The sequence below is a fragment of the Colletotrichum siamense genome (assembly GCF_013390195.1).
Source record: "Colletotrichum siamense strain Cg363 chromosome Unknown KSG_Cg363_contig03, whole genome shotgun sequence".
Classification (NCBI taxonomy): Eukaryota; Fungi; Ascomycota; class Sordariomycetes; order Glomerellales; family Glomerellaceae; genus Colletotrichum; species Colletotrichum siamense.
Genome location: NW_023501016.1, coordinates 331,859 through 343,955, shown reverse-complemented (window position 1 = coordinate 343,955; position 12,097 = coordinate 331,859). Strand labels below are relative to the sequence as shown.

The following is a 12,097-nucleotide window of genomic DNA, read 5'->3' as shown; positions in this document are numbered from 1 at the left end:
AGGAACACGCACAGGACTTGGCATGCCGGGTTGCACAACCGGAGTTTGGCTGTCTCTCTGCTGACGAGTTGGACCCTCGCTGCTCGCGCGCGCGCCTGTTGTGTACGTAGTACTGGGGAGGGAGGGAGGCCAGAGGTTCATGGTTGTGTGGGGTCCCCGCAATCGCGGAGACCATGGGCCGGCCGCTGTGGATGCCGTCTTCCTGCGAGAATGGAGAGAGTGGGAAGCTGGCTTGCGGGCAATGTGCATGGCCATGGGTGGTTTCGACTTATCCGTCGTGACGGATTTTCAAAAGGGGGCCACTTTAAGTCGCATGTTGTTGACGTCTTTACGGATTTGGCTCCACGTCAAGCCGTAGTCGCCATGCTTAGAGAAAGCCGACAGGTTGACCTTGTCTTTGTCTAGTGATGGAAGGTGACGCTACAGAAGAGTTAGGACGAAAAAGAAACAGAGCCACATGGGCGGGCAGAAAAGAGAACCGGGGCAGAGGTATGGCATGTGGTTTGGATTCTTGGCTAGGTGAGCCAAGAGTGACGGACTTTGGTCCAGCCAGCCAGCCGGGAATTCAGGTGATGCTTCCTCAGACCCGACTGAGAGGCTCGGCCGACATCCAAGTGAAAGCTTGGCTTGCCGAAATCTGAACGCGGCTGAGAAGCAAAGAGCCGCTGCGTTCGTTGGAGACCATGCGGAGATGTGTCGCCCAACAGAGAGACACACACTTCTCTCCAAGAAGACACCCTTGTCGATGCAACTGCACACCTCTTCCCGCATGTCGTGGGGTTTGCCCCAATCCTCCCGTCTTCTCCCGTCTGCTCCCTTCTGTAGCCACCCGTCTCTAGCCCTTTGTCCTCGGCCATGTCGTGCGGGGAATGCGGGGAAGATAACGGACTCTTCTTGCTCGCGACGGGGCCGCTCTTCAGTCGCGTGTGTTGGGGAACATCAAGGATGGACACGGTAAACCAGCATGAAACTCGCAGGAAGCGGATTAATATTTTCGTTAGATTTCGTACAAGTCGTCGGAATTAGTTACATGCATTACGCCATTATGAAATACGAGTCCATCAATCATGGCACGTCAACATTCGCTGCGCCCAAGGGGGGTGTATGTGCATGTTGGACCCCTACGTCGCGATGAACAATTTCTCCTCACCACCCCTCTCACTCCTCAAGACACAACCATCAACAGGATTACACTGGCACGTCCTTCTCAGAGTGCGAGATGCGAATCTGCTGGTTGTAGTTGTGCATCGCCTTCTCGTCGACATCCTCACTAAAGACATCCACCTTGGTCGACTCGAACTTGCGGGCGCTGACCTTGTGCTCGAACAAAACATCCAGCTCGGCAAACGTACGGCCGCGGGGCTCCGGGACGCGGAAGTACGTGTACACGCAGCAGCAGAAGCAGATGCCGCCCCAGAAGAAGCCGGTGTAGTTGGACCAGTTCCACGCGGTCGGGTTCAGCATGTACGGGGTGACGACGTTGTTGAAGATGCCCACGATGTTGCTACGGCGACGGTTAGCATCGGCAAACACATTTTGTGGGGATGTCGGGGTTGACTCACTAGAGGTTGCGTCCGAGGACGATGGTCTTGATCTGCAGACGACGCGACGGCAGCTCACTGACGAGCGAGTAGCAGACGGTGCCGACGGTAAGCTGGTAGAACATGGCCCAGACGATCATGATGCTGCCCGTCGCCAGCGCGCCCTGCTCACGGTGCGCGGATGGAACGAGACCCAGGAAGCCGAGGATCATGAGCATGCTGCAGAGTCCGCAGAGACCGTAGAAGTACAGCGTGCGTCGGCCAATGCCCCACGACATCAGAAACCAGGCGCCAAAGACGCCGACCATATTGATGGCATATTGACCGAGAGCGAACTTGTATGAGTTGGCGGTGGAAAGGCCGGCTTGCTTGAGGAAGTACCTACGCGCAGCTGTCAGTCGATGCAAACCACACCCAGAGATATATAGGACAATTAACTTACGTAGAGTAGTTGGAGAACGAGTTGCCGCTGAGGTTCTGGATCGCCCAGGTCATGCAGACAATCTCGGTGCGACGCAGGTCGACGCCCTTGAAGCAGTCCATGTACGTCGCGCCGGCCGTGATCTTCTCCTCGAGCGCCGTCGTGTGCACCATCATGGCGACCGTGTCGTCTGCATCGAACTCCGTGTCCTTTTCCTTGCTCGTCAATCGCAGCAGCGACTTCTTGGCCTCGTCAATCTTGCCCTTGCGCACCAGCCACCACGGCGACTCGGGCGCAAAGTAGATGCCAATGGCCAGCGGCACCGGCCACATCCACTGCAGCGCGTACGGGATGCGGTACGCCCACTCGTCCTCGCGGTCGAGCATGGACATGATGACGCCGATGCCGATCTCCTGGCCGAGGCCCCAGCAGAAGTTGACATAGGTCGTTAGGTAGCCGCGCAGGGCGACGGGGCAGACCTCGGAGGCGTACGTGATGCACAGCGTCTGGAAAACACCCCACGGGATGCCGCAGAGGATTTCGGCGGCGAGAAGGGTCTGGACGTTCTGCGCGGTGAAGAAGAGGGCCGTAAAAGCGGTGACCAGCATCAGGCAGATGATGACGGTCCACCTGTAGCCGAAACGTTCCGAGACCCATCCGTTGATGAAGAGGCCGATGATCTCGCCGACGGTGGCGCCGTTGCTCAGACCGGCCTGCCACGGCGCGGGAACCTCGCACTCGCCGGCTGCGTTGCAGACGCCGTACTTGCGGTTGAATTGGGGGAATGCATAGAAGTTGCTGACGAGGGAGATGTCGTAGCCCTCCATGGCGATGCAGGTCGAGATAAGGACCGACCACGCAATGGCCTTGGGGTACAGCTTGATGCCCTGCGAGAGGCTCATCTGCTGCTCCTTGTCTGACGCATTTTTGGCGCTCTGGACGAAGTTGTTGGCGAGCTTTGCGGAGTGGTGACCGCCGATCTCAGCCGAATCGCGGTTGTTGACGCCGGCGATAAGGTCATTGTCTGGGGGCGTTTTGGTGTCCGCCATTGTTCGGAGAAACGAAGGTTGAGATCCGATGCGGTTGATGGATGATCTCGCTGGTGTGCACTGTGCTGAGGATGGCCGTCCGCGAAACCGAGATGCTCGCAAAAACTGCTGCTGTTGCTGCGAGATGGAACTCAAGACACCTCGATGATGGGGGGAGGAACCGCGAGATAAAATACCAGGAACGCGCGGCGGCGGATGTTGTTTGTGGGACGAGTTCGCCGGTTCGAGCCCACAGAAAAAAGGGCACGAATTTTTAAAGAAGAGCGTAGAAAGATGGGGCCGGGGGAGATTGGGTGCTCGATTGTTCCGTCGGCATCGCGTTCGTCGGTGAAGGAATCAATCGTTAACCGTAATCTGCCGGACAACAACCTCCTCCAGCTAATGAGAAGCTGAGCCGGAGGCCCATTCGAGCTGCCGACGAACAGGGGCAAAACTGGCGCGGGCGGGCGGTCGGTCGGTCGTGAGGGCGATATCTGGGCTAGGTTCCTGGGTTTCCTAGGTCACAAGTTCCGGCTGCTCGTCGCGCGAACGAGTCGTCAACCAGATAAGGTGACATTTTGGGATAGTGAGATGAGGGGTTGACAGCTTCGACAGGGTCTGGCCCCCTCACGAGAAACCGAAGTAATTGGACGCCGGCGCCATTGAGTTTGCGTCTCCGCGTGTGCGTGCATGTCTTGGGGTCCGTGGGATGGTGTGCCGTTGTGTTGGGTGTTGGTCAGGTGAGCATATCGTTCATCCAGCCCGTTGGAACCAAGGGCACATTGGGCTAGGAAGAGTCTTGGGGAAGAGGAACATGAGTCGCGAAGAGAGAGAGACTCGGGAGAGTGTGTGACAGAACATGAACATGTGTGTGTGTGCCAATTGAACATGAAGAAGATGGGGGAGGGACATGTCCAAATAAGACTGCGCAAGAGCGGTGGAAACTCCTGCTTGTTTCTCATGTTTATGCGAAGAGCCACAGCCCCCAAAATGACCTCAGAAAGAGTTCGCGAGGCCAGCAGCGAGAGTTGCAGACCCTGAATAATGTGCTGGCTGGGGGTCCTGTTTGAATGGGTCGGGACATGCTCGGGCATCGGGGTTGGCAGCCAGCAATTCCCAACTGAGAAATGCGCTCTGGAAGCAGTAAAAAGTGCCCGGTCGCAAGCCAGAAAAACCACTGAAGTCCCCTGGAGTGAAAAAAAAAGTGTGTGGTGGGTGGAGGGATGTCGTCGGTTGCGCTGCTGACAAGTCGCAATCCCCACACACGTCATTCGTCGCGGCCCCAGACGGGCAGACGCAAGCTTTCGTCCAAATACACAGATCTGCTCAAAATCGAGGGGCTCCCCCAGATCTTCTCCATCTTCCCCGGGTTTCACTCAATCTTGAGAGCAGCCGCACTGGGGTCGGAAAGAATTGACAAGATTGCTTTGTGGCATGCCATCTCCCGAAGCGCCTGATTCGTTGAGTGCCACGACCTGGTGAGTTGACCGCGCGCAAGTCTGGTGATCCACTGGAGGAGGGGCCGGGGGGCGCGGAGAAAAACGCCTGTTTTGGAGACGAGGTCATTCGCGCCGACGGCTGGACGGGCGATGAAGCCGCGCGCGAAGAGCCTCAGTATGGCTGAGAGTGATGGCGATGGCTTCTTTGGAGGCAGTTGATGAGAGCAATTGGGTTGGGAGAGACTCAATTGAGAGACGCGGGGCCCGTTGCTGGATGCCGGATGATGAGTGACAGAAACTTCGGGCGAGAAAGACCGGCTGACCGTTTCCCAGTGAGCAGTGTCGTGAACAGCATCTGCGATGTGATCGCGTACTGCCCGTGTGCGGGCGGTGCCTGATGACGGGGAGAGAGTGCAAGAAGGGGTACAAGTTTCGGGCACCCAAGCATGCGGTCTTCAAGGAGAGCCACAAGTGGCCAGCGCCGCCGAAGAAGCTCAAGTTCATCGATGAGACGCGCGGGGTAGAGCTCGGCGAGACGGCGGACGGCGATGAGCCTATCGAAACCAACTCATCGCGAGGTGATGAGGAGCGAGGCGACGAAGAGATGACAGCGACCTCGCCCGAAGCGGCGACCGTGGGAGACTCAGTAATTTCTGAGGAGCAACAGCAGCAACGCCCGTCGCTCCAAGCAGCAAAGGCCGCCAGTTGGCCTCTTCCCGATGAGAGCCTTCATGGCAGCAGTGTTGTCGATGAGCCTTTGTTGTCTCAGCGAGGCTCACTGAGTACGCCTGGCGGCGATCACACCAGTCAACATGACAGCCAGCATGACAGTCTTCGCGAGCATTCCAAATCTGTCGACATACTGCCGCCGCTGGAGCCTCTCGTGCCGCCGACGGGAGGCATCTACACTGACCGACCCATCTGGCCGATCCAAGGACGCCAGGAAGCTACACTGTTTCGTCACTACGTGGACAAGTTGGGTTTTTGGGTATGTTGAAATGAATGCAACCGCTTACTGGAAAGACGCTTTTCTGACAATGTGCCAGCTCGACGCGTGCGACCAGTCAAGGAGCTTTGAGACGGAGGTGCCGCAACGCGCCGGCTCATGTCCCATCCTGCTCAACGCAATCTTCGCGCTGGCAGCACGGCATCTCAGCCTGACAAGCGCGTACGACTCGCTCGCGTCAAACAGATATCATGACGAGTGCCTCAACTACCTGATCCCGCTGCTGGACCACGCGGCAACGGTGTCGGACGAGAACTTGTTCGCGGCAACAATCATCCTCCGCGTCCTGGAAGAAATCGACGTAAACACAGTCGGCCAAGACACGCACGGCCATCTCCTTGGGATTCACGCCTTCGTCAACGCCGGCGACCGCTTCCTTATGCCGGGCACGCTGACGGCCGCCTGCTTCTGGGCGGGCCTGCGTCAGGAGATCTACAGCGCCGTCATCAACCAGCAGGTCGTCCGGATGAACTTGGGTCATGCCATTGTCGACCGATCAACCACCCCGGCAGACGACTTCGTCTGGGCGAATCGTGCCATAGTCCACTGCGCCGACGTCCTCAATTTCTGCTTCGGGGCCGAGGCGGGGTCGGTGCTGCGATGGGGCCAGCTGGAAATGGCAAACAGAGAGTGGAAGAACGCCCTGCCGCCCTCGTACACGCCCATCTTCTACCGCGAGAGGACAGAAACGGAGGCTTTTCCCGAAGTATGGTATCAAAAAGCGTGTCACAGTGAGTCTGCCTACCTACCTACCTGCCCCTGACGCCCGCCGGTTTCCGGCCCGGCATTCTCGACGCCTTCGGTGTCCGAAGGCATCGTCATGTCGTTTGGCTTTGTTTCTCATCGTGTTTGGTGATGACTAACTACGGTGGCAGTCATCGCCGTCCAACACCACATTCTCGCCGAAATGTACCTCGTCTTGTTCAACCCGAGCATCCCGCGTGTCGGGGGAACGCGTAAGGCGGCGGAAAGGCGATTAACAGAGCAGATCCAAGTACTATTACGCAGTCTCTGTGGCATTGGCATGTGCAACCAGGGGTCACCTCCAGCCATGTTCACGGCATGCATGGGGATAGCTATTGGTAAGTTGTTTCTTTTTCCCCCTTTCGTTGCTTTTTCCCTCATCTGCGACACGGTTCTTGCAGGGTTTCAGCAACTGACTTTTCTGCCCCCTTTCAAGCTGGTGATCGCTTCGACGAGAGAGCCGACCAGGAGGCTCTTCTCAACATGCTCAGCATCACCGAAAAGGCCCACGCGCGACCCACGACAGCGGTAAAAGATCAGCTGATGCACGCATGGGGTTGGATGGACGGGGAGGCGATGAGCGAGGGGTGAAGCGAGGTTGGCGCCCCCCGGGGAAAAAAGGACGTTGTTGCCACGCCTGGACTGGCGGGCCAGTTGTCGTGAAGGCGTTTGATGAAGGCCCTCATGATTGGGCCGCGATAATGATTTGTTGGCAGGCTTGTTTTCCCACTCGGACGGATCTGGATCACGATAGACGGGCTGGAAGAGCCCCGGACTTTGGATTCCCTTTGGTTTAGCATCTGTGGATACCCGACATGGTGGTGTAGGTAGTATAGATTCTCGTGTTTTGTGACGGCAGGATCTGGCCTCGCTTGGCTCTCATGCAATGCAGGGCCGAAGAATCGGACATATTTCGCGATTCCAGCTCCTTGGCTGAGGCTAGCTATTCCAGAGTCTACGGCGTATTGTGTCTCTCATCCCCGCATGCCGCGTTCCGGAACACACTCGGGACCTGCGGTCTGGCGTCAGACAACGCATTCCGAGTCCTACGTAAGGTGTGCCCCGTGGCCTGAGCGTGAATATGACAGCTATTGCAGAGTGTTGGTTGGCAAGACATTATCGCGGGGATGTCTGGGGCGGGCGGCGTGGGGTTGGGCTGGCTGGCTCGCCCTCAACTTCCACGAAGAGCGATATTGGGAAGGAGGCCCCGATGAGATGACCCAGAGTTGATGTCAGACTCTGCCCGTATTGGAGACGCAGTTGGCCTGGAAGAGATTGCAGACGTCTGGGACGGTGAGGGGCGTCTTGGCAAGGGTCCTTTCGGCAAGTGTGAAGTGTTCGTGAACGCCCAATCAGTGGGAAGCCATTACTGAATCCAGGAGGGGATCCCGCGGGGATGGAGATGCGCTGCATGGGATCCCGGGAGGCGTACTTCGAAAGAGGGAATTTCAAAAATAGTCTGCGAATCCCATGATGATGCGGCGGGGCGTGAATTAAGCTTCGCCGCAGGGAGAGACGCAAGGCGCCGTCACATTGCATTCAGAGGCCTTCCCGGATGGCGGTTGGCGTGGAGGAGAAGCGGGATGATGGTGTGGAGGAAGCGTTGGAGTTGCAGGGATGTGGTTAAGGAATTTCGGGAATAATTCCCCAGAACTGCGAGCGCGGGATTCTTGGTGTTTTCCACCGGTCCAAAAGAGGCATGGCTTGGCAGACGAAAGCTGCGGCCAAGTCATGTGATGCTCAAAAGAGGGAATTCTTGAAGAGTTCTGGAAAAATTGGAGACGCTCTCGAAAAAAAGGATGTGCCTCATTCAGGAAACCCGTCGGCGATTCTGCCCCTGTTTGTCCATCCAAAACCTGAAATTCCCAATTCCTCGACGCCTCCATCGCAACGCTCTCCACAGATCTGAATCTCGCCCCATCTTTCCTGCTCCACGGTCATCACCACGATGATCCACGAGGCACGGCCAAGCGGGAACATGGCCGTGGCGGGAAATGGTAGGTTTTCGGATTGCTTAGCCAAGTTGGCTTGACAGGTACGAAACTTCACGTCAAACCGGCATGAGGAGGTACCTGTCTCCCCCGCCATGCGTGCCCCGCGACACATGTCACTCGCTCTCTCCGAGATTTTCCAGTCTGCTATGGCGTTTCCGGGACTGCTCCTCCATCGTTTTGTCGTCCTCCATACCAATCTCTCATCTCTATCTGCCGGTCTTGTCTTGCCATCAACAACATATTTAAAGACTGCCTCCAGAAGAGCCTGTCCAGATCTTCTTGTTCAACACCAATTCAGTCTTCTCATCTTCAGTGTTACCATTTGAGAGGAACCCCAAATCTTCTTCATCTTCAGTGTATTGCTTTTTCTAGTCAATTTTCCATCTTCTTTCACATCATTCACAATGGCCGCTGCCGTCGCTCAGCCCTTTGTCAGGCCCACCAACGGCCACGACTTGGAGGAGACCACCGACTTCGTCGAGGAGGTCAACATCCTCAAGGACCAGCTTAACAAGCAGTCCGACGACACCACCTACGAGGACTCCAAGTTCGACTCCGAGAAGGACAAGACCGCCTTCCGCCAGTATGAGGACGCCTGCGACCGCGTCAAGAACTTCTACAAGGAGCAGCATGAGAAGCAGACCGTCGAGTACAACCTCGCCGCCCGCGAGAAGTTCGCCATCGACCTCACCGGCAAGAAGCCCTGCCGCGACGAGATGACCATCTGGGAGGCCATGGAGAAGCTCAACACCCTCATCGACAACTCCGACCCCGACACCGAGCTCTCCCAGATCCAGCACCTGCTGCAGACCGCCGAGGCCATGCGCCGCGACGGCAAGCCCCGCTGGATGCAGCTCACCGGCCTGATCCATGATCTCGGCAAGCTCCTCTTCTTCTACGGCGCCGAGGGTCAGTGGGACGTCGTCGGCGACACCTTCCCCGTCGGCTGCGCTTTCGACAACCGCATTGTCCTCCCCACCACCTTTGAGGGCAACCCCGACATCCACCACCCTGTCTACAGCACCAAGCACGGCATCTACAAGCCCGGCTGCGGTATCGAGAACCTCATGATCTCTTGGGGCCATGACGAGTACATGTACACCGTCTGCAAGGAGCAGTCCAAGCTCCCCCGCGAGGCTCTCGCCATGATCCGCTACCACTCCTTCTACCCCTGGCACCGTGAGGGCGCCTACCGCGAGTTCATGAAGGAGGGCGATGAGGAGCTTCTCAAGGCTGTCCTTGCCTTCAACCCCTACGACCTGTACAGCAAGAGTGACGATGCTCCCTCCGTCGAGGAGCTCAAGGTACGTTTCAAAGTCTCACCACTCACATGCATCACACACTAACATGCTTTTAGCCTTACTACATGGAGCTCATTGATGAGTACTTCCCCTCCAGGGTCATCAAGTGGTAGACAACCAAAATTGTCACATTACGACTGGGTATGATATCAGATGGGCTAGGCATTCCGCCCTGGGACACAATCAGTTGTCAGAGGCACGGCGTTTGGGATATACTTTGATGGATACACTTTGTGTGAATGAGCGGTCATTTTTTGAATAGTTAAAACAGGCCAAGAGGCCTTTGAGGAGTCTCGACGAGAGTACTCTAGTTCGGAAAGTCTAGACATATCCAATGATAGACCAGCGCTCAGAAGAAATTGCTTTGAAGCGCATGAAGCTCACATCTTGGCCCGTGTTCGTGTTGATGTCTCCACTGTGACGTGCGTGTCCGGGATCTTCAGTGAGGGGGTTGAGATCACTACGCAGGAATGGCCAACCAACGTTGCTCGATTACTCTAGCAGTGAAGAGAGCCAATTGACTTTTGCGCTATGAACTTCGGCTCCGCTCTAATTGGGCTAAGCTGGAAGCGACATGCTACAGTCGGCATGTTGCCGAGTATACTTAGGCTCAATGAAACCCCAACTTCAGACGCAAAGGCCGTTGCAAGTCTCATACGGAAAGTCGATCTGAAAAGTTAAGGCTTAGTTTAAGCTCGATGTCATGCAGCGACATAGCCACAACTGTGGTCAAAGTTCAGGGTGCCACCTTGACCTCGTGCTCGTTAAAGACTGGTCTCGGTCCCTTCCGATCCCGCCCCAATTTCAGTAATGCGTCGTGTTCAGCTTTGAAGACCGCAGATATTTTGCAAATCCGAGCTACAGGTCAGTCCTGGGGGCCTTTCCGTCATGTCTGCGATCAATCAAGAATTCGCTCGCCAGTTGGCTTACTATTTCATCCGTAAGGTAATCTATCAAGTCAAAATCGTTTTCAACAAGAGAATGATCGTACCGAAATCAACGAAACCAAGCACAAACTATCGGACGAAGTGTAATTTCATTAAATTGAAAAATCTCGCGGCCGATTCCAACTAGTTTGTAGCCATCGTCATGTCCTCGTGCGGCCCCCAGGCGAGAGTGCTCTGTCTCCTGTCTGTATTGGTTGGGATCTTTCCGGTTAACGTGTTGCAGAATGATAGCATCAAAGATTCTAACGTTCCCAGAAGGGGCACGTTATTGTACCCGAGGGTGATATGAAATTGATAACTAGTAAATATAGGTTCTCTCACATGTCTTCGCGTATGTGACTTATCACCGAGTCCACGTGAGCCCCAGATGGGAGTGTGTTGCTCTACCGTGTAGCTGATGTATTTTCTGTGAATCTTGGCATCCGTCAACAGATGAGTGTGAGTAGCAGACTGGGATAATGCAGCAAGCGAGTGAATGGTAACAATAAAAGCGTCATGGGTGGGGAACCGAAAGTGCCTTTCGTACTAGTGATTTTCGTATGGCCTCTTACACACATTCCCGATATATCAGAGTGCCAGGACTAGAGGTGGAGCACCTAGAGTGGACAGATCTGCAGATTGATTAAAGATCTAATCGTTGTTGCTCGTGGTCAGTTTACCATAGGCTCGCTCCAGGTCCACAGAATGGCAGAGCACGTCGGGTTTCACAGCGGCCAGCCTCCAAGATCGGGATACATATTCCGAAGGGAAGTATCGCAAGCTTCATTCATCTGTCATTTAATTTGCCTGATTAACTCTTTCCCTTCTAACTTTGTTTTCACAATTTGCCGCCTGCTGGCGCACCTTTTTGACTGCTGTATGACTTTGCCTGACTACATCAAAGGGTAGGCGGTCTACAAGGAAATCTGGTCCATAGAATAGCAGAGCACGTTAGGTTTCACGGTAGCCAGCCTTCAAGATCGGAATACAGATCCGGAAGGAAGACATCACAAGCTTCATTTGTCTGATATTACTTTGCCTGATTATATAAAAGGCAGGCCGTCTGAAAGGAAATCCACGTGGCATGGTTTTCGCTAATGCCGCTCACCTTAGCTCGACAAGTTCCCGGTTATTGTGAGATGCCTCGCGAATGATTGTCAACAATATTCTGTACGATGAGCAATTGAATGCCGTACTTTCGTTGAATTTCTGTATATTGGGTGAAGATGCTCCTCTAGATACTTGATTTGAAGTCCCCGTCACTAGATGGGCATTGTGGGCCAATAAAGCAGGCGTTAGAGACTTGAAAATTGCCAAAGGCATTCCGTTCATGGTAATATTTTATTGAGATGATAACTCGTAGCTCTCACTCACTTGAAGCCTTTATCAAGTGCATGGGGAGGCATCTCCTTGCATGACAGACCTATTCCTGCAGATGCAAGATCATGCATCCGACGCGCGTGAGGACCGGACAGAAGTCTCAAGTTGTTCCAAAGTATACCTTGCCCAATAATGAGAAGACCTTCAACTTCTAGAGTAGATTGACTGCCTCGTGTTCGACAAGCGGAAACTATCGCCAAGATGACTGAGCGTTTCCGCTTTCTTGATAATCGACTTTTCAGCCTGTGATGAGATTAGGGCTGGCATAGGTAGAGAAAGGTATTCCGTACTTATGTGGTATTTGTCCGGATCAAGAA

General features: G+C 55.0%; 3 protein-coding genes across 3 annotated transcripts; 2 read left to right on the top strand and 1 right to left on the bottom strand.

Annotated features, from left to right (window-relative positions):
- Positions 1 to 1,188: 1,188 nt before the first annotated feature.
- Positions 1,189 to 3,011, bottom strand: MPH3-1 (Alpha-glucosides permease MPH3; the record flags this gene model as incomplete). The annotated part of the gene is made up of 3 exons (XM_036635909.1): positions 1,189 to 1,504; positions 1,563 to 1,922; positions 1,984 to 3,011. 3 exons carry the CDS (start codon positions 3,009 to 3,011, stop codon positions 1,189 to 1,191), a joined length of 1,704 nt encoding a protein of 567 aa, XP_036498385.1.
- Positions 3,012 to 4,826: 1,815 nt separating this feature from the next.
- On the top strand, positions 4,827 to 6,770 carry CGCS363_v004059 (uncharacterized protein; the record flags this gene model as incomplete). The annotated part of the gene is made up of 4 exons (XM_036635908.1): positions 4,827 to 5,417; positions 5,476 to 6,166; positions 6,311 to 6,517; positions 6,616 to 6,770. 4 exons carry the CDS (start codon positions 4,827 to 4,829, stop codon positions 6,768 to 6,770), a joined length of 1,644 nt encoding a protein of 547 aa, XP_036497480.1.
- A 1,807-nt stretch (positions 6,771 to 8,577) lies between these two features.
- Positions 8,578 to 9,587, top strand: MIOX1 (Inositol oxygenase 1; the record flags this gene model as incomplete). Its single annotated transcript, XM_036635907.1, has 2 exons — positions 8,578 to 9,477; positions 9,531 to 9,587. The coding sequence occupies 2 exons, from the start codon at positions 8,578 to 8,580 to the stop codon at positions 9,585 to 9,587; spliced, it is 957 nt and encodes a 318-aa protein (XP_036497481.1).
- Positions 9,588 to 12,097: the final 2,510 nt, after the last annotated feature.